The following is a 22552-nucleotide window of genomic DNA, read 5'->3' as shown; positions in this document are numbered from 1 at the left end:
GTTCTTTATAGATTTTGGATATTAGCCCTTTATCTGATATGTCATTTGCAAATATTTTCTCCCATTCTGTCGGTTGTCTTTTGGTTTTGTGGACTGTTTCTTTTGCTGTGCAAAAGCTTTTTATCTTGATGAAATCCCAATAGTTCATTTTTGCCCTGGCTTCCCGTGCCTTTGGCGATGTTCCTAGGAAGAAGTTGCTGCGGCTGAGGTCGAAGAGGTTGCTACCTGTGTTCTCCTTTAGGATTTTGATGGACTTCTGTCTCACGTTTAGGTCTTTCAACCATTTGGAGTCTATTTTTGTGTGTGGTGTAAGGAAATGGTCCAGTTTCATTCTTCTGCATGTGGCTGTCCAATTTTCCCAACACCATTTGTTGAAGAGACTGTCTTTTTTCCATTGGACATTCTTTCCTGCATTGTCAAAGATAAGTTGACCATAGAGTTGAGGGTCCATTTCTGGGCTCTCTATTCTGTTCTATTGATCGATGTGTCTGTTTTTGTGCCAGTACCACACTGTCTTGATGATGACAACTTTGTAATAGAGCTGGAAGTCCGGAATTGTGATGCCGCCAGCTTTGCTTTTCTTTTTCAACGTTCCTCTGGCTATTCGGGGTCTCTTCTGGTTCCATACAAATTTTAGGATGATTTGTTCCATTTCTTTGAAAAAAGTAGATGGTATTTTGATGGGGATTGCATTGAATGTGTAGATTGCTCTAGGTAGCATTGACATCTTCACAATATTGGTTCTCCCAATCCATGAGCATGGAACGTTTTTCCATTTCTTTGTGTCTTCTTCAATTTCTTTCATGAGTATTTTATAGTTTTCTGAGTACAGATCCTTTGCCTCTTTGGTTAAATTTATTCCTAGACATCTAATGGTTTTGGGTGCAATTGTAAATGGGATCGACTCCTTGATTTGCCTCTCTTCTGTCTTGTTGGTGTATAGGAATGCCACTGATTTCTGTGCATTGATTTTATATCCTGCTAGTTTACTGAATTCCTGTATGAGTTCGAGCAGTTTTGGGGTGGAGTCTTTTGGGTTTTCCACATACAGTATCATATCATCTGCAAAGAGTGAGAGTTTGACTTCCTCCTTGCCAATCTGGATGCCTTTGATTTCTTTTTGTTGTCTGATTGCTGTGGCTAGGACTTCTAATACTATGTTGAATAGCACCGGTGAGAGTGGACATCCCTGCCGTGTTCCTGACCTTAGGGGAAAAGCTCTCAGCCTTTCCCCATTGAGAATGATATTCGCTGTGGGTTTTTCATAGATGGCTTTTATGATATTGAGCTATGTACCCTCTAACCCTATACTCTGAAGAGTTTTGATCAAGAAAGGATGCTGTACTTTGTCAAATGCTTTTTCTGCATCTATTGAGAGGATCATATGATTCTTGTTCTTTCTTTTGTTAATGTATTGTATCACGTTGATTGATTTGCGGACGTTGAACCAGACTTGCAGCCCAGGGATAAATCCCACTTGGTCGTGGTGAATAATCCTTTTAATGGACTGTTGGATCCTATTGGCTAGTATTTTGGTGAGAATTTTTGCATCCATGTTCACCAAGGATATTGGTCTGTAATTCTCCTTTTTGATGGGGTCTTTGTCTGGTTTTGGGATCAAGGTAATGCTGGCCTCATAAAATGAGTTCGGAAGTTTTCCTTCCATTTCTATTTTTTGGAACAGTTTCAGGAGAATAGGTATTAATTCTTCTTTAACTGTCTGATAGAATTCCCCTGGGAAGCCATCTGGCCCTGGGCTTTTGTTTCTTGGGAGATTTTTGATGACTGCTTCAATTTCCTTAGTGGTTATAGGTCTGTTCAGGTTTTCTATTTCTTCCTGGTTCAGTTTTGGTAGTTGATACATCTCTAGGAATGCACCCATTTCTTCCAGGTTATCTAATTTGCTGGCATAGAGTTGCTCATAATATGTTCTTATAACTGTTTTTATTTCTTTGGTGTTGGTTGTGATCTCTCCTCTTTCCTTCATGATTTTGTTGATTTGGGTCATTTCTCTTTTCTTTTTGATAAGTCTGGCCAGGGGTTTATCAATCTTGTTAATTCTTTCAAAGAACCAGCTCCTAGTTTCGTTGATCTGTTCTACTGTTCTTTTGGTTTCTAGTTCATTGATTTCTGCTCTGATCTTCATTATCTGTCTTCTCTGCTGGGTTTAGGCTTTATTTGCTGTTCTTTCTCCAGCTCCTTCAGGTGTAGGGTTAGGTTGTGTATTTGAGACCTTTCTTGTTTCTTGAGAAAGGCTTGTATTGCTATATACTTTCCTCTCAGGACTGCCTTTTCTGTATCCCAAAGATTTTGAACAGTTGTGTTTTCATTTTCATTGGTTTCCATGAATTTTTTTTAATTCTTCTTTAATTTCCTGGTTGACCCATTCATTCTTTAGTAGGATGCTCTTTAGCCTCCATGTATTTGAGTTCTTTCCAACTTTCCTCTTGTGATTGAGTTCTAGTTTCAAAGCATTGTGGTCTGAAAATATGCAGGGAATGATCCCAATCTTTTGGTACCGGTTGAGACCTGATTTGTGACCTAGGATGTGATCAATTCTGGAGAATGTTCCATGGGCACTAGAGAAGAATGTGTATTCCGTTGCTTTGGGATGGAATGTTCTGAATATGTCTGTGAAGTCCATTTGTTCCAGTGTGTCATTTAAAGTCTTTATTTCCTTGTTGATCTTAGCAAAGTTTTTTTAAAGTGTACTCCAAGGGAGGAACCAGCCAGTCAAGAGAGAAAATGGAAAACCCTCCCCCACAGCCATACTTTTCTACCTTTATTTGAGTCAATCAAATACTTTTTAGTATTCCGTTTTAATTTTCCCATTGGCTTTTTAGCTATGCCTTTGTGTATTTATTAAAATAATTTTTCTCCAAGGATTACTATATCTCTTCACAATTGAATTAAATTAACATTGACTACTTCACTTAAAAATAAGAAACTTTTGGGCGCCTGGGTGGCTCAGTTGGTTAAGCAACTGCCTTTGGCTCAGGTCATGATCCTGGAGTCCTGGGATCAAGCCCCGCATCAAGCTCACCCTTCTCTGCGGGAAGCCTGCTTCTCCCTCTGCCTGCCACTGCCCCCGCTTGTGCTCTATCTTTGTCAAATAAATAAAATCTTTAAAAAAAAATAAGAAACTTTTTGTTTAAGTTGGTTCCATGCCCAGCATGGAGCCCAACATGGGGCTTGAACTCACAACCCTTGAGATCATGACTTGAGCTGAAATCAAGAGTTGGATGCTTAAACAACTGAGCCACCCAAGCGCCCCCAAAATAAGAAACTTTTGAAAGTATAGTTCCAGTTACCTCCTCTTTCCTTTGTGCTATTATTGTTATATCTTTTTACATTAAAAATAATTTTAGGGGCACCTGGGTGCCTCAGTTGTTCAGCATCTGCCTTTGGCTCGGGTCATGGTCCCGGGGTCCTGGGATCGGGCCCTGCACCTGCTCAGTGGGAAGCCAGCTTCTCCCTCTTCCACTCCCCCTGCTTATGTTCCCTCTCTCACTGTGTCTCACTCTGTCAAATGAATAAATAAAATCTTTAAAATAAATAAATAAAAAAATAATTTTAGCTTTAAACAGGCATGGCTTTTAAAATTAGAAGAAATAGTATACATGTCTTAAATTTACCACATTATATCTGTTCTCCACATTTCTTCCTGTAGATCAGAGTTGCCTTGGCATCATTTTCCTTTAGCTTCCTTGAGCATGAAGAAATTACCTTAGCGCCTTTTTTTTTCTCCTGGTCTCCAAGTCTGTTGGTTATGAATTCTCTTCCTGTTTGGGTATATGAAAATGTCTTTGTTACCTTCATTTTTGAAGGATAATTGTCTTGTTTGTAACATTTTGACTGACAGGTTTTTTTCTTTTATGGCTTTAAACATATAATTCTCTTGTTTTCTGCTCTCTGTTGTTTCTGATGAGAAGTCAGCTGACATTTGTGTCAGTGTTCTATATACATGTTACAATGTATCTTTTGTTTGGACCAATTTTGAGTTTTTTTTCTTTATCTTTGAATTTTAGTAATTTGACTATTATGTGCCTATGTGGTTTTCTATTGTGTTTATCCTACCTTTAGTTCACTGAACTTCTTAGATGTGTAAGTTTGTGTTTTTCACCCAATTTGGGAAAATTTTGGCCATTATTTTTTTTAATGCTTTTTCTGTCTCATCTCTCTTCTATTCTTCTGGGACTCCAATTAATTATACGTTTTATTGCTTGATAGTGTCCCACAAGTCACTGAGGTTTTGTTCACTTTCTTTAATACTTTTTTTCCCTCTGTTTTTCAAATTGGATAAGTTCTATTGAGCTCTCTCCAAAATTGCTGACTCTGATGTGGTCCCTGTTATGCTGTTAAGATAATTTAGTGGTTTTTTTTCAGTTATTGTACTTTTCCGTTCTAAAATTTCCATTTGGTTCTTTTTTATAGTTTTAGTTTCTGTGTTGAGATTCCTTATCTCTTCATTCATATGACACTATTTTCCTTTAGATTCTTGAACACATCTCTAATAGCTGCTTATTGCTTTTGTTCACTAATTCCAACGTCTGGTACATCTGGGGTCAATAACCTTTTTTTCTTTACTATGGGTCACATTTTTATTTCTGTGTCTACTAATTTCTTATTATATAGTGGACATAGTGAATGATGTGGAGTTCTGGACTCTGTGTTCCTCTGAAGAGTGTTGACTTGTGTTCTCCTAGGTTGACTTGTAGTCCAAACTCTGTCTTCTTTGAGATAGACAGCAGCACACATCTCTGCTCAGTTCTTTCAGCTTCTATTTGCTATTGTCAGACCTCCTGGAGTCAGTGATCAGCCAAGAATTTGGTCACAGTTTATACTCATTTTGAGGTTTAATTGTGGTTTCTTTCTTTCGAGGATTTCCCTAATTTTACAACTCTCTGCCTGCTCTAATCTTTGTTCTCTGAATCCTCAAACCAGTAAACTGGATTTTTGCTCTCCCTTGATATGTGGACTAAGAAGTCCTCTCAGGCATAAGGCCACAGACTTGCAAATCTCACTCGGCGCTGTTCCTGTCTTTTTAGGGGTGACTTCTTTCCAGTACCTTTCAGGGAACTTTCAAATAGTTCTTTCTTATTTTTCACCCCGTTTATAATTGTTATCTAAAGGAGGGTTAGTTCAACCAAACTCTTCCACTATTAATGGAAGCCAGAACTTTCCTTCCATTACATTTTAACCACATGTTTGAACTTATTTCCTCAACATATGTAGCTATATTTATAGAACAGATTTAGCTAATATTTATCCCCTTCCCTCAAAAAAATGTCAATAATGTTAGTAGAATTTCATTTTTCTTCTTGCCCTCAGTAGACCGTATTTTTTTTAAGATTTTATTATTTATTTGAGAGAGAGAGAGCACAAGTAGGTGAAGAGGCAGAGAAGAGAGAAAATATCCAAGCAAATTCCTCCTGAGTGGGGAGCCCCATGCAGGTCTTGATCTCAGGACCCGTGAGATCAGGACTTGAGCTGAAACCAAGAGTAAGATGCTTAACAGACTGAGCCACCCAGGCACCCCAGTAGACCATATTTCAAGGTGAGAATTCTTTTGGAATTCCAAGGTTTTGGGCCTTTATTTTTGAATGGCAGTTAATGAAGAGATAGTACTGTGTATCCAAAATAATTTTCATTCAGAAATTTTAAAAGGAGCCTGAAGGAGTCTCTGGACCACCACCATTTATTTTGGCTTATGACAAAACTCTCCAATTTGTCTTGCTTAGGATCCTGTAATCTTAATTTTTTTAAAGATTTTATTTGTTTATTTGACAGAGAGAGACACAACGAGAGAGGGAACACAAGCAGGGGGGGTGGGAGAGGGAGAAGCGGGCTTCCCGCGGAGCAGGGAGCCCTATGTGGGGCTCCATCCCAGAATCCTGGAATCATGACCTGAGCCGAAGGTAGACGCTTAACGACTGAGCCACCAGCCTCCCCTAATCTTAATAATATTGTAAAATTGTTTTCAGGATTAAAAGAGAAAGCATGGGGGGAGGAGCAAGATGGCGGAGGAGTAGGAGACCTGGATTTCGTCTGGTTTCAGGAATTCAGCTGGATAGGGATCAAACCTTTCTGGACACCTATGAACTCAACAGGAGATCGAAGAAAAGAATAGCAACAACTCTCTGAACAGAAAAGCGACCACTTTCTGGAAGGTAGGACATGCGGAGAAGTGAATCCGAGGCGATATTCAGGAGGATAGACGGCGGGGGAGGGGGCCCTCCGTCGGCTGCTTCTGGCAAGTGCTAGAGCCGCAGAGCACAAAATCGGAACTTTGAGAAGGCGGTTCCGCTGAGGGACGTCGCTGCAGTGGCTAAGCGGGGGGTGGAACCCTCGCGGGACAGTGTGGTCTCAGGACCCTCGGGGTCACAGAAAGACCGGGGGTGCCTGAGTGCGGCAGAGCTCCCAGGTATCGGAGCGGGGAAGCCAGCTGCAGAGACGGAGCCGAGGCGTGGGCTCTCTGCTTGGGGTGGCCATAAACCGTGATCCTCGGCACAGTCAGGCCCCTGCTCCTCCAGCAGGGACCCAACAGGAGGCAGATCTGGGGAGACTCCCCTTCCTCCCCCCCGGAAGGAGTGGCACGGGAGCACACCGCAGGGATCTGCTGGGTTTGCAGACTCCACACGGGGTCGGGTGCTAGAGATAGAAACGCTCGGTCACAGGCTGGGTGAGCATGGAGTGCGGCCGGAGACCGGGAGAAAAAAGATTTACTGCTTTTCTCTGGGGGTCCACTAAGGAGCAGGGCCTCAAGTTCTTGGCTCCTCTGGGGCGGAGATTGGGAGGCCGCCATTTTCACTCTCGTCCTCCAAAGCTGTAGGGAAAGCTTGCAGGGAACAAAAGTTCTGGAGAGCAAACCCGAGCAGATTACTTAGCCCGGACCGACAAGGGCGGGGCAAAGACATTTGGGAACTACGGCAACAGGCCCCTCCCCCAGAAGACCAGCAAGAACAGCGAGCCAAGACCAAGTTTACCCATCAATGAGAATGGCAGAGTGCCAGCGCTAGGGGAATACTGCACATAGAATTCATGGCTTTTTTACCATGATTCTTTAGTCTTTCAAAGTTAATTTTTTTTAACTGCCTTTTCTTTTTTCTTTTTTTTGTTGAATTTTTCTTTTTCCCTTTTTCAACCAACATCTTATCAATCCCTTTTTGTTAAAAAACATTTTTTATTTTTCATTTTTAGAGTCATATTCTATCCCTTCATAGTAGTTACCCTTATTTTTGGCATATATATATATATATATATATATATATAAGTTGTTCTCTCTTTAAAATTTTGAGATACAATTTCATCTAACAGATCAAAATATACCCTAATCTCTAGTGTATGGCTTTGTTCTAGTCTCCTGCCTGATCACATTCTCTCCCCCCCCTTTTTTTAAATCCTCTTCTTTCTTTCTTTTTTCAACCAACTTCTTATCTTATCAATTCCTTTTATAAGATCTTTTATAATTTTCACCTTTATAGTCATATTCCATCCCCTTATCATATTAACCCTTATTTTTGTACATATAAAAGTTTTTCTTTCTTTAAAATTTTGGGACGTACTTTCTTCTAACAGACCAAAATATGCCCAAAATCTAGTGTGTGACACTGATCTGTGCACCAGCCTGATCATATTCGATCATATTGTTTTTTTTGTTTTTGTTTTTGTTTGTTTTTATCTTTATCTTTATCTTTTTCTTTTTTCTTTCTTTCCCTTTCTTTTCCTCCAGTTTCAGGTCTTTTCTGATTTGTTTAGTGTATATTTTCTGGGGACATTTTTACCCTGTTAGCATTTTGTTCTCTCATTCATTTATTCTCCTCTGGACAAAATGACAAGGTGGAAAAACTTACTTCAGAAAAAAGAACAAGAGGCAGTACTGACTGCCAGGGACCTACTCAATATGGACGTTAGTAGGATGTCGGAACTAGAGTTCAGAATGATGATTTAAAGATACTAGCTGGGCTTGAAAAAAGCATGGAAGTTATTAGAGAAACCCTTTCTGGAGAAATAAAATAACTAAAATCTAACCAAGTAGAAATCAAAAAGGCTATTAATGAGGTGCAATAAAAAATGGAGACTCTAACTGCTAGGGTAAATGAGGCAGAAGAGACAATTAGTGATATAGAAGACCAAATGATGGCAAATAAAGAAGCTGAGAAAAAGAGCAACTACTGGATCATGAGGGCAGAATTCGAGAGATAAGTGATACCATAAGTTGAAACAACATTAGAATAATTGGGATCCCAGAAGAAGAAGAAAGAGAGGGGCAGAAGGTATATTGGAGCAAATTATCGCAGAGAACTTCCCTAATTTGGGGAAGGAAACAGGCATCAAAATCCATGAGGCATAGAGAACCCCTCTCAAAATGAATAAAAATAGGTCAACACCCCGACATCTAATAGTAAAACTTACAAGTCTCAGAGACAAAGAGAAAATCCTGAAAGCAGCTCAGGAGAAGAGGTCTGTAACCTACAAGGGTAAAAACATTAGACTGATAACAGACCTATCCACAGAGACCTGGCAGGCCAGAAAGGACTGGCATGATATCTTCAGGGCACTAAATGAGAAAAATATGCAGCCAAGAATACTATACCCAGCTAGGCTGTCACTGAAAATAGAGATTAAAAGCTTCCAGGACAAACAAAAACTAAAGGAATTTGCAAAAACGAAACCAGCCCTACAAGAAATATTGAAAGGGATCCTCTAAGCAAAGAGAGAGCCTAAAAGTAACATAGACCAGAAAGGAACACAGACAATATACAGTAACAGTCACCTTACAGGCAATACAATGGCACTAAATTCATATCTTCCAATAGTTACCCTGAATGTAAATGGGCTCAATGCCCCAATCAAAAGACACAGGCTATCAGATTGGATAAAAAAACAAGACCCATCGATATGCTGTCTGCAAGAGACTCATTTTAGATGCAAAGACACCCCTAAATTGAAAGTGAGGGGGTGGAAAACCATTTACCATGCTAATGGACACCAAAAGAAAGCTGGGGTGGCAATCCTTATATCAGACAAATTAGATTTTAAACGAAAGACTGTAATAAGAGATGAGGAAGGACACTATCCTACTTAAAGGGCCTCTCCAACAAGAAGATCTAACAATTGTAAATATCTGTGCCCCTAATGTGGGAGCAGCCAATTATATAAGACAATTAATAACAAACACATCGACAACAATACAATAATAGTGGGGGACTTTAACACTCCCCTCACTGAAATGGACAGATCTAAGCAAAAGATCAACAAGGAAATACTTTAAATGACACACTGGACCAAATGGACTTCACAGATATATTCAGAACATTCCATTCCAAAGCAACAGAATACACATTCTTCTCTAGTGCCCATGGAACATTCTCCAGAATTGATCACATCCTAGGTCACAAATCAGGTCTCCATTGGTACCAAAAGACTGGGATCATTCCTTGCATATTTTCAGATCACAATATTTGAAACTAGAACTCAATCACAAGAGGAAAGTTGGAAAGAACTCAAATACATGGAGGCTAAAGAGCATCCTACTAAAGAATGAATGGGTCAACCAGGAAATTAAAAAAGATTTAAAAAATTCATGGAAACAAGTGAAAATGAAAATACAACAGTTCAAAATCTTTGGGATGCAGCAAAGGCAGTCCTAAGAGGAAAGTATATAGCAATACAAGCCTTTCTCAAGAAACAAGAAAGGTCTCAAATACACAACCTAACCCTACACCTGAAGGAGCTGGAGAAAGAACAGCAAATAAAGCCTAAACCCAGCAGAGAAGACAGATAATGAAGATCAGAGCAGAAATCAATGAACTAGAAACCAAAAGAACAGTAGAACAGATCAACGAAACTAGGAGCTGGTTCTTTGAAAGAATTAACAAGATTGATAAACCCCTGGCCAGACTTATCAAAAAGAAAAGAGAAATGACCCAAATCAACAAAATCATGAAGGAAAGAGGAGAGATCACAACCAACACCAAAGAAATAAAAACAGTTATAAGAACATATTATGAGCAACTCTATGCCAGCAAATTAGATAACCTGGAAGAAATGGATGTATTCCTAGAGATGTATCAACTACCAAAACTGAACCAGGAAGAAATAGAAAACCTGAACAGACCTATCACCACTAAGGAAATTGAAGCAGTCATCAAAAATCTCCCAACAAACAAAAGCCCAGGGCCAGATGGCTTCCCAGGGGAATTCTACCAAACATTTCAAGAAGAATTAATACCTATTCTCCTGAAACTGTTCCAAAAAATAGAAATGGAAGGAAAACTTCCAAACTCGTTTTATGAGGCCACCATTACCTTGATCCCCAAACCTGACAACCCATCAAAAAGGAGAATTACAGACCAATATCCTTGATGAACATGGATGCAAAAATTCTCACCAAAATACTAGCCAATAGGATCCAACAGTACATTAAAAGGATTATTCACCACGACCAAGTGGGATTTATCTCTGGGCTGAAGTTTGGTTCAACTTCCGCACATCAATCAATGTGATACAATACATTAATAAAAGAAAGAACAAGAACCATATGATCCTCTCAATAGATGCAGAAAAAGCATTTGACAAAATACAGCATCCTTTCTTGATCAAAACTCTTCAGACTATAGGGATAGAGGGTACATACCTCAATATCATAAAAGCCATCTATGAAAAACCCACAGCGAATATCGTTCTCAATGGGGAAAAACTGAGAGCTTTCCCCCTAAGGTCAGGAACGTGGCAGGGATGTCCACTATCACCACTGCTATTCAACATAGTATTAGAAGTCCTAGCCACAGCAATCAGACAACAAAAAGAAATCAAAGGCATCCAAATCGGCAAAGAAGAAGTCAAACTCTCACTCTCTGCGATGATATGATATTTTATGTGGAAAACCCAAAGGACTCCACTCCAAAACTGCTAGAACTCATACAGGAATTCAGTAAAGTGGCAGGATATAAAATCAATGCACAGAAATCAGTGGCATTCCTATACACCAACAACAAGACAGAAGAGAGGCAAATCAAGGAGTCGATCCCATTTACAATTGCACCCAAAACCATAAGATACCTAGGAATAAATCTAACCCAAGAGGCAAAGAAACTGTACTGTTCTCAGAAAACTATAAAATACTCATGAAAGAAATTGAAGAAGACACAAAGAAATGGAAAAACATTCCATGCTCATGGATTGGAAGAAGAAACATTGTGAAGATGTCAGTGCTACCTAGAGCAATCTACACATTCAATGCAATCCCCATCAAAATACCATCCACTTTTTTCAAAGAAATGGAACAAATCATCCTAAAATTTGTATGGAGCCAGAAAAGACCCCAAATAACCAGAGGAATGTTGAAAAAGAAAAGCAAAGCTGGTGGCATCACAAATCCGGACTTCCAGCTCTATTACAAAGCTGTCATCATCAAGACAGTGTGGTACTGGCACAAAAACAGACACATCGATCAATGGAACAGAATAGAGAGCCCAGAAATGGACCCTCTACTCTATGGTCAACTCATCTTCGACAAAACAGGAAAGAATATCCAATGGAAAAAAGACAGTCTCTTCAACAAATGGTGTTGGGAAAATTGGACAGCCACATGCAGAAGAATGAAACTGGACCATTTCCTTACACCACACACAAAAATAGACTCCAAGTGGTTGAAAGACCTAAACGTGAGACAGGAGTCCATCAGAATCCTAAAGGAGAACACAGGTAGCAACCTCTTCGACCTCAGCCGCAGCAACTTCTTCCTAGAAACATCGCCAAAGGCACGGGAAGCCAGGGCAAAAATGAACTATTGGGATTTCATCAAGATAAAAAGCTTTTGCACAGCAAAAGAAACAGTCCACAAAACCAAAAGGCAACCGACAGAATGGGAGAAAATATTTGCAAATGACATATCAGATAAAGGGCTAATATCCAAAATCTATAAAGAACTTCTTAAACTCAACACCCAAAGAACAAGTGATCCGATTAAGAAATGAGCAGAAGAATGAACAGACGTTTTTCCAAAGAAGACATCCAAATGGCCAACAGACACATGAAAAAGTGCTCAGCATCGCTTGGCATCAGGGAAATCCAAATCAAAACCTCAATGAGATATCACCTCACACCAGTCAGAATCCTAAAATTAACAAATCAGGAAACAACAGATGTTGGCGGGGATGTGGAGAAAGGGGAACCCTCCTACACTGTTGGTGGGAATGCAAGCTGGTGTAGCCACTCTGGAAAATAGTATGGAAATTCCTCAGGAAGTTATAAATAGAGCTACCCTACAACTCAGCAATTGCATCACTTGGTATTTACCCCAAAGATACAGATGTAGTGAAAAGATGGGGCATGTGCACCCCAATGTTCATAGCAGCAATGTCCACAATAGTCAAACTATGGAGAGAGCCTAGATGTCCATCGACAGATGAGTGGATAAAGAAGATGTGGAATATATATACAATGGAATATTATGCAGCTATCAAAAGGAATGAAATCTTGCCATTTGCAATGATGTGGATGGAACTGGATTGTGTTATGCTGAGCGAAATAAGTCAATCAGAGAAAGACATGTATCATACAACCTCATTGATATGAGGAATTCTTAATCTCAGGAAAAAAACAGGGTTGCTGGAGTGGTGGGGGTGGGAGGGATGGGGTGGCTGGGTGATAGACATTGGGGTGGGTATGTGCTATGATGAGCGCTCTGAATTGTGCAAGACTGTTGAATCACAGATCTGCAGCTCTGAAACAAATAATACAATATATATTAAAAAAAGAAGAAGAAAAAGAAGAAGACAGCAGGAGGGGAAGAATGAAGGGGGGAAATTTGAGGGGGAAACGAACCATGAGAGATGATGGACTCTGAAAAACAAACTGAGGGTTCTAGATGGGAGGGGGTGGGAGGATGCATTAGCCTGGTGATGAGTATTAAAGAGGGCACGTTCTTCATGGAGCACTGGGTGTTAAATGCAAACAATGAATCATGGAACACTACATGAAAAACTAATGATGTATGGTGATTAACATAAGATAATAATAAAATAATAAAAAAAGAAAGTATAAACAAAACTGCTAAATGCATCACACGGCATAGAGTATATATTCTGTAAGTGCTACTTACCACTCTCTTCACAATGATGAATGTCTTCATGGAAATAGTTATTCAAAGTCCCAGCCCACTTGGTTTTCAGCAAATAGTACATACTTAAATCCATAGGTGAAAATACTAAATCAACCACAGCTTATATTTCTCTATTAAAGTATAAAAATATTTAATGTGTTGTCAATTTGGATATTCCCATTTAAAAACAAATAAATATGAATGTAAGCATCACTGAATTTTAGACAATGGAAATTAAAATTATATATATACTGGGAAAAATAATAACTGTTGGGAAAAAAAAGAAATTTGAAGGTAAGTTCCATTGTCTTCTAGCCAACAGTTATTACCAATGTTTTTGGGAGAAGGTCCATGATGTGTGTATGTGTATAATTTTTTAAATCTCACAAACAGTAAAATCTGTTGTTTTTTTTAAAGATTTTATTGAGAGAGAGAGATAGAGAGCACAAGCAGGGGGGAGGGGCAGAGGGAGAGGGAGAAGCAGGCTCCCCGCTGAGCAGAGCCCAATATGGGGCTTGATCCCAGGACCCTGGGACCAGGACCTGAGCCGAAGGTGGATGCTTAACTGACTGAGCCACCCAGGTGCCTGTAAAATTTGTTTCTTGATGTAGTATTCCAAGAGTTCTTAAGCATGAAACCTAAAGCCCTGTCCATAAAATAAAAAATAAATTGGATTTTATTAAAATTGAGGCTTTTGCTCTGCACAAGACACTTAAGACCACGCAGCTGGTTTCAGGTGGTTTTAAATAGAGATGTGGGAGAGCAGTGGTAAAAGGAGATGGGCTTGTGTTGGAAGAGAGGATTGATTTTGTCTTGAAAGAACCATTCTGCCTAATATTTATCATGTTGTAGAAGCAACTCAAATTGAAATCATGCGGATTTGGTTTTGAAATCCAGCCCTGGCTCAATGTTAACTCTGTAACCATGGCCAGTTTGGAACAACATGGTGTATTAATAAATAAATTCTATGTATTTTTAAACTAAGGATGATTCTGTCTTTCTTGTCTGCCTTACTGGGCTCTTTTCTGAGAATCAGATGAGACCATGTATGTGCAAATACGTTAAAGAATATAACACTAATACAAGGTGAGAGAGGGACTATTACAGTATTTCCACCTGCTCCTCTATACTGAGATGATCTGGTAACATTGTGTGAGAAAAAGATTTAAGCAATTATCACCTACTACATATTTACATAGCAAATAAAAAAGAGCCATTTTATTGTTATAATTTTGTTAAGAGCAGACTCTTGAAGACTGAAAACTCAAGAGCCAAAGAAGGGGTGAGTTTTGGACACCATCACGGGTGGTAGAACGGGGTAAGGTTTCTATTGGGATGGAAATGGGGGGTCAGAGAAGGTCCCACAGTATTGTTTAAGCTACCCTGCATTCCTTTTTGTGATCTCTGCCCTGGGGGACCCCTCCATTTTGACGAATGTGGAGTGATTTAAAACACATCCACTTTAGTATGTGGAGGAAGCAGGCTCAGGCTGATCCTGCAGCTGGCTGATGGGAAAAGAAGTCCATCACCAGTCTGTATTCTTGACCATGCAGGATTTATTGAGAAAGCAAAGAATGTTGAGAGATGGGGTAAGGGAAGACAGAAGACAGAGAAGCATGGATAGGAGAGGAAGGGTGAGGTATTTGAACATCCTGTCTGACACTCAGGCAGAGACAGACGTGATTACTTATTGACTGGGGAAGAAACAAAATATAAATTAAGCCCTTTAGGGTGATGGAGAATTTTTACTGCCTGAGTCAGGGCAGGAAGCAAAGGCACAGACTTCTAGATCTTGTTGCAAAAAGATTGGTTCCGACAGCATATAATTTGCATCCTGGTTCCATGGGAGAATAGGTTCATAGATGGGCACATGTTCTCACACCCCTGAACCATGAATTGGAGTTTTCCACCTGAAAGAAGCAGAGACAGACTGTAGTGAGCTGAAGGCTTCCTCCTCCGACCTTCACCTTCATCCATGGTCCCCAGTGTCCCCATGCAGGCACGACCAAGACCTCCAGTTTTTGGATTCTTCCTCCCCCTCTCCTTCCATCTGTCTTTTCTGGGCCCTTCCCCACATCTGTTGCCCACTGCCTCTATTGAGGGACTAGACAAATCACAAGGGAAGTCAGGCAGTATGGTTCACGGGATGGCAGTAACCAAGATCCTTTATTTTGGGGATGAGGAGTGAGTATAAGGGTAGAAAGTATGGGAATATAGCAAGACACGTCTGGCAACCTGTGAACACTGACTGATAGACAATTGTTTATTCATTTATTGAGTATTTACTAAATTCCTACCATGTACTAAACATTGTACTAAGTGCTAGGAATATATAACCATGAACAAGACAGATACAGTCCTGAGCTTATGGTTAATGTCTCAACATCTCAAGGTGTAACTCATATATTTCTTTTGTAGGAAGAGAGCCAGTCTCCCTGTCTCCTTTTAAGACATCATAGGCCTGCTGGGAAGGACCTCCGCCTCCCCATCAGTAGCTAGAATTCTGCTCTTAATTTAGGATAAGTTTCTCCTGAATCTCCAAGTTTCTAGGGAATCACAGCTTGACCCCTCCTCAGGCTCCCACCACCCCAGCTGCTCCCAAGAGTACTGAAGTTAATTGATGTGTTTCCCTGGCAGACTGTATTATGAAGTCCCCACATACCTTCAAAGATCTTCTTTAACATGCACTGCTGAGAATTCTGAGTGGAGCAGACTCCCTCTCCACGAAGACATTTTCCATGATCATTCATATATGAGCATGTGTGGCAATTTAATATTGGGCCTGCAAATTTAAGACAAACCTGATGAAATCTCCTGATGGACCAGGCAGGGAGCCACAAATCACAAGGAGAGGAATGATGGGCAGTAAGTAGCCTGGATACAACACATTTCATTGTTTGGTTCTTGTTGGGCATTTGAGGGCCCTGCATCTGATAGAGCATAGTCTCTCTTATGGGCCAGAGGAAATTCTTTCATTCTTACTGCTTCATCTATAATTTTCATTGCTGAAGAATCCCAAATTTCTCTCTATAATACTGATGTTTACTCCAATTCATATCCCCACTGGCTTCTGCCATGTCTAACTCCGTAGGAGCAAAGTAGAGCTTTAATCACATGACTGGTTCCCCTTTTTACTCCCCCATCATACTCTCACCCACAGGGCACACTTAGAGTAAGAACTGGCTGATTAGTAAGCTATGTTAGAATGCTCTAATGTTGCAAACTCTGTAAAGAGTGATCGTTCTCCATTTTCAAGTTGACCTTCAACAATATCAATTTGTCACAAAGGGCATTCTTTGCGAAATGCTTCTATTTTGCCTCTTTTACTATCTCCATTGCCAATTCCCTAGTTAAGGAAGCATAAAGAAATAGGAAGGATGTGGGCTTTGGAGTCAGACCAACTTAAGTTTGAATCCAAGGATTGTTACTTTCTAGCTATGTGATATTAGCCCCACTTCTCTCATCTGAAGATTTGGAATACTACTACTTAGGCAATGGGAGGAAATGTGAAGTGCTTATGTCTGGTAATATCTTGAGTGGTCATCAAACTCTGGATCTTGTTGTCCTTCCTTGAACAACCCCTTTTTAGTAAGAGCCAAAGAATTGCAGTTGTGCTGGGAAGTTCTTTATGAATCTAACAGACAAAAGTGTGTTCATGCTTTATTCTCCATGTTCAAACAAACAAAACAGAGCCACCAGCTTGAGGGCTAGTCATCTCCTTACAGAGTTTGCGAGGCATTCTAACATAGTTTGTTGAGGCAGATTTAGCATGAAGCTCATGAAGGTTGGTGTCCCATGAGCCCCTTCCAAGGGAGCAGTGGGCATTTGTATTTATAATTTCTTACATAGAGTGAAGTTGGAGGCATTGCTGGCATTTTGTATTTGTGTTATTTTTTTAAAGGGCCCTCAAAATTGTTTAGCCTTCAGGGTTACACAAAACCTATATCCTGCCTCCTGGTATTACTGTAAAGAGATGTAGAGTGTCTTTGAGAGAGCTGTGAAGTGTTTGTGAACTAATCTTTCTTCTATACGCTCTCCTTAAAAGTTGGGTTTCTTGATGTGTTGCCTATTTCTCCCCTGAAGTCAAGGACTAGCACCCATCCAGATGCAATTCCCCTGAAAATGTGCCTCACCTGAAAATGTGCTTGATGGTGGAATGCCTGAAGACTGTTCACCCAGTGTCTTTTCACCTGAAGCCTGTTCACTTGAAGCCTGTTCACCTGAAGCTTGTTCACCTGAACCCTGTTCACCGGAAGGCTTCTCACTGGAAGCTTGTTCACCCGAAGGCTTTTCAGCTGAAGCCTGTTCACCTGAAGGTTTTTCACTGGAAGACTGTTCACCAGAAATATTTTCACCAGAAGCCTGTTCGCCGGAAAGCTGTTCACCTGAAGGCTTTTCACCAGAAGGCTGTTCACCTGAAGGTTGTTCACCAGAAGTGTGCTCACTGGCAATATGTTCACCTGAAGTATGTTCACCCGTAGCATGCTCACCTGAAGCACGTTCACCTGAAGCGTGTTCACTTGAAGCATGTTCAGCTGAGGTGTGCTCACCTGAAGTATGCTCACTTAAAGTGCTCTCGCCTGCAGAAGTCTCATATAAAGTCTCACCATCTGAAGGGTTTCCAAGTGAAAAGTACTCACCTGAAAATTGCTGAACTGAAGCTTGATGACCCATAGAGCCAGGAGGCTCATCAGGCTGACCTGATGCTCCTGGGATGGAGAGGAACAGAAGAGAGATAGGAAGGTGAGAGAAAGAATGTCTGGGATAAAGACTGCTTTTCTTATGCAATAAGGCTAACGTGGGATTCCTGGGTTTCCTGTGGGCCTGGTCAGGCATCTGAAGATATTGCAGATGTTGGAGGAAGTCAACTAATTACCCAAGAGACCATGAAGGACAGAGGTGTTAATGAAATACACGGAGACTGCCTCTGGCATTTAAAGGAAGAATTTTAAGATCCACATTATTAAGAAATGTACAGGAGGGCCCACTAGCCCATGTACCAAAAGCACCTAAAGGGAAAATGGTGTGCCTCCCTGACAAAGCCAGCATCAGGAAATCAATATGCCATCAATCACAAGATCAGAAGTCTACCACAAGCCCTCCCTCCAGTTCCTCTCTGGGTGAAAGGCAGGAAGGATGAAAATACAAAAGGGAAAGAGAAAACAACTCAGTTCAATAGCTAAGTAATTCTTGCTGAAATTGAAGGTAGATTTTACCCTTTGGACAGGATAAATTTTAAACCAGAGATGACAAAATATCTAATGAACCCACAAAAATGATCAGACGGGATTTAAGACATTTTTATTTGGCGAATTCAAGTTCTTTCTTACACTCAGTCCCCAATCCATGTGGGTTGGAGACTCAAAGTTGGGATCACTTATTAAGATAAAAACATTCTTTGCTTATTTATTTCTGAATTGAGATTCCTTGTGATGTACCATTATACCTACTTCAGGTAGTTGCATGAGGTTTCAGTAAGATAAATTGTGACGTGCCTAGTTTATCGCCTAAGTGTTCAATTAATTTTATTTTTCTCTCCTCCCCACTTTACACTGGGACTTAAAAAAACTCTTAGCCGGTCATTCTCTTCTGGCCAGTCCCTCCTACCTTTAATCCATCTCACCAATGACTACCAGACAAATATTCTTTAGGTGGTACTTTTCATTTTATTGAAGTAGCACCAAAAATTTTGGTTATTACTCTGTGATTAGACTGAGTAACCCAGAGGAGGGTGGGTAGACTACAAACATGAGTTATTAATCCTAGCCAAAAGCTGAGAGGAATGACAAGATCTGTTGAGGACAAGGTAGCCTAGGGCTCCAAATTACCCTTATCTCTGTAAGAGTCCTGCAATAGATATGCATATTCTGGGTGATTTGCCATCCTTATAATCAATGACTTTCTGAAAGACTATGCTTAGAATATGTTGATAAAGGAAAGGTAAGGTTTGGAAAGGCTATCCTTATTTTTAAAAGTTGTTACTGAATATTATTTGCTTGATTGATTCTTTAATAGTTAACAGAAGTTATAATAAAGAGATTTCTGATGTAGAAAGGAGGTTTGAAAAAGCATACTCATTTCGTAGTCATTCTTAGAGTTGACAACTCACTGCTTCGCCATGTGGCTGGCATATACTACCATTTGGTAGCTATGTATCTAAATTTCTGAGTCAACTTTTGAAAGTCTAAGAAAGCAAAAAATAAAATCTCGGACAACCAACATTATGGAAAATACTTTGTCATTTAACCGACAGTTCAGAGCTCATGGCTTCTTTCTTCTCCTCTAGGAGGAATGAGGGAACACAGCCCACCATGAATGAGGACCCTGAAAGAAGAAATACAGAAAACTGGATGGGTAGAACCTGGCCATGAAGGCGAGGCTCATAAGGTCTCTTGCCCATAGCCCTGCTGTGTTCTGAGATGGCTTTCTGGGTACATCACATTCCTATCTCCTTCTATCTTTCCTTGCTACATTAACTACATAAGGATCCCTTGCACTCAGTTCATTGGGACAAACCTTCATTGGACTTCCACAGAACCCTTAGACTTGTTTTCTCATCTCACAGAGCATCAGGCGCGAATGGTGAGTGGCTGAAAAAGTAGTAGGAATGAGACAGTGCCAAGCCAGCAGGCTTCTCTGATGGTAAAGCCATTACAAGGAGAAATCAACTGGCTCAGGAGTTCTCAGAGTTGAACTGGTTTAGCTATTCCTGATTCTGAGTTAGATTGGTTTGGATAACTAATATTCTGGTCCTCCTTCTTAAGGGCTAAAAGACCTGAAAGAAGTCTCCCAGAGCTAAGATAGGGGACTCACCTCTGGCACATCCAATCAGATAAAGACTCATTAGTAAGGGAAACTTCATCTGGATTTTGGGAAAGAGGAGACTCTGGTGTAGGACACCCAAGAGCTGTGAGGGAAAACTGTGAGCAGAAGCTCCCAATGCTAAGCTACAGCTCCTGGGAATTCTAGAACCTCAGAGACCACCCATGTGCCTCACAATGGGTTGAGCTCTGAGATTCTCATACAGGCTGTTTCGGCAGGATGGCTCTCTAACAACTCAGGGCAAACGGTGCAGGTGAAGGCTAAATTTGCCATGTATAACATGGTCTATTGGGGCTCTTTGCCCTATCTATAAAAAAAAAATCCTATTACCAAAATAACATATTCTCTTTGTAATAAATTTTAAAAGCTATTTATTCTCTTTTTGAAATGTTCTTGACAATGAGGTATGATTGGCTGATTATTTTGTGTTTGGCTCTTTGGTTTTTTGATTTTTTTTTTTTTTTTTTTTTGGCCCTGCAGGCTAATCTCTATTGACTTGATCGCCTGAATGCTGGTTGTGTTTGGCTTCAGACTGGATTTAGCCAGTGGAAGACTAGAGGGGGACACACACACACACACACACACACACACAGATTGAGATTGAAATATTTATTCTCTATTTATTGTACTTCCTTTCCTGCCATGGTTTTAACACTGGTTGGGTCTTGACAGGACAAAGCTTCTGTTCGGTGCCCTATCTTCTATGGCTCCTGTTCTCAGCCAGGCTATGCTAACATGTTGGTTTTAGCAGGAAACAAATGACAAATGCATGATATGGGCCCAAAAAGGGATCAACAAGGGGTTGTTGAAAGCTGTGCCTTGAGCTGTAATTTCTCTCAAGGGGTAGAATATGGATGCAGTGAGGCATCCACCTGGTAGAAAGCTAGAACTCCTGGGGGTTGCGTGGCAGAGATACTCTGGCCCTTACCTCCTACTTCTTCCCTGCCCACCTCCCTTGGACCACTTTGTTTCATGTAATACTGAAAGCTGGATCCAGAATAGATGCATTTATCACTCTTTTAATTATTTGTTTACTATTTATCTCCTCCATTAGACCCTAAGCTCCTTGAAAGCAGGATCCCTGTCTGTCTTGATCACTGTAGTATCCCCACTATCTAGTGGCAGTTTTGCTTTGCCACATAATACATACTTAATAAATGCTTTCTGAATGAAGGAATGGATGAATTGCCTTTTCTGGGCCTCTCTCTGCCTCACAGAGGAAAATTTATAGAGAGCTCTTAGAGTGGGCTGGCTTTATAAAGATTGTGGGTCAGCTGGAGAAAGCGGGATCTCCAGGGGTCAAAAAAAAGTTGCAGAGGGAGGCCTACCCTACTTGGCATGTGTTGAAGGACAAAACTAGGATTTGTGGGTCTGAGGCTGGGCTTCTGTGGAGTGGATAAACGCACGAAGGAGCATGTTGTTGATCATTTTTTCTCCATGTGGAGAGAGTGCGGAGAAAAGGGGGGGCGGATCATACTGAGTTAGACTTTTGTTGATAGAAGCCGTGGAAATTTATGGAAAGGGAGAGGCACTATGTATACCACCCACCAGTTTAAGTTTGGTGGCACCCTTTTTTTGCAACTTTGTGGAATATCGCAGCCTCACCCCTCCCTAGGAGTCACAGTATTGAAAGGCAGGACCTAAAGCCTGAATGATCACTCCTTAAACCTCAGCCTCCAACTTTTCCTCTCTCTTTTCCTTAAGGTTGGTGTTACGGGACTGTATCCCAATCCCACCCAGCCTGGCTTTCCTTAGGCTCTACTTTGGAAATTTTCTCCCTGTTTCCAGTGGTCTGGCACTTCGGAGTCAAACCTGCACTGAGTATCTGAGCACACTGTATAAAAAAACATGGAGTGATGGAGAATTTGCCGTGGGACCAGAAGTGTTCCGGAGCTAAGATGTCCAGAGGTGCTCCAGTCCCTGTGTCCTTCGGCCCATCTCTGCTATCCTAGATGAGGGGAAGCTCCAGTTTCTAACAGCCCAAAGCGAAGCAAAGACCCTGCTAGGTCAGCGCTGGTAATGTTTGCAGCTGAGCCAAACAGCCTTCTCCCAAGGGCTTGTAGAGGGAACACAGAAAGAGAGAGGCAGCTAGGCTCCCTAGGAATAGTCATATGTATGGAGAGCTGAGAACCTTTCACTGGACCAGCTTCTTTGCTTAATCCATGATGTACTGGGAACTGACTTGAACTGGCAGAAGACAGCTGATTGGTAAAGTTTCAGGAATTCCACAATCTGGTTGTTGAACACAGATATTATTAAAATTAACATAATTAACATAATATAAACTGACAGATTATATTAAAAACAAAGGTAAGAAATACTCAAAACCTCATCACTTCTAAATAATTTTATGACATTTTACTATTTACTATCTGTGCTCATAAAGTTATTTAGTACTGCTGTATCTGTGTGTGAGAAATACTCTATAATGGTGGGCACATCTCTTCAACTCCCTATTCAATGATGTCAGGATGGTAGCTGCAAATTGCCATTTGCACCGTGGAAATCTGCAAATCCTACAAATCAGGACTCTTCCCATCCAGCCTCGCCCCACAAGCCAGTTGTTAAACGTTTACCAGCACACCAGGGGGCTAAACCCATGTACTTGTAACCTGGGGAAAA

The 22552-nt window shown here is 40.7% G+C and overlaps 1 protein-coding gene across 1 annotated transcript; it reads right to left on the bottom strand.

Annotated features, from left to right (window-relative positions):
* Window positions 1-14893: 14893 nt before the first annotated feature.
* LOC114226029 (sperm acrosomal protein FSA-ACR.1) lies at window positions 14894-19970 on the bottom strand. The gene is made up of 4 exons (XM_088017898.1): window positions 19922-19970; window positions 17242-17817; window positions 15771-15890; window positions 14894-15018 (listed from the first exon to the last, which is right to left on the bottom strand). The coding sequence occupies exons 1-4, from the start codon at window positions 19968-19970 to the stop codon at window positions 14894-14896; spliced, it is 870 nt and encodes a 289-aa protein (XP_087874024.1).
* Window positions 19971-22552: the final 2582 nt, after the last annotated feature.

This window comes from Eumetopias jubatus, unplaced genomic scaffold (assembly GCF_037043125.1).
Source record: "Eumetopias jubatus isolate StellerSeaLion01/CBP00866 unplaced genomic scaffold, mEumJub1_p1.0 scaffold_13, whole genome shotgun sequence".
In the NCBI taxonomy this organism is placed as follows: domain Eukaryota; kingdom Metazoa; phylum Chordata; class Mammalia; order Carnivora; family Otariidae; genus Eumetopias; species Eumetopias jubatus.
The sequence above is the reverse complement of the archived record's forward strand: the minus strand, read 5'-3'. Positions and strand labels throughout refer to the sequence as shown.

Bases quoted from the DNA above. Each gene is read 5' to 3' on its own strand.
- LOC114226029 (XM_088017898.1), bottom strand. From the start codon at position 19,970: ATGAAGTTTCCCTTACTAATGAGTCTTTATCTGATTGGATGTGCCAGA. The intron at 17,818-19,921 runs GTGAGTCCCCTA...TCTCCATCCCAG, and splicing joins TCTGATTGGATGTGCCAGAG to GAGCATCAGGTCAGCCTGAT. The intron at 15,019-15,770 runs GTATGTGGGGAC...TGCTTCTTTCAG, and splicing joins GTTAAAGAAGATCTTTGAAG to GTGGAAAACTCCAATTCATG.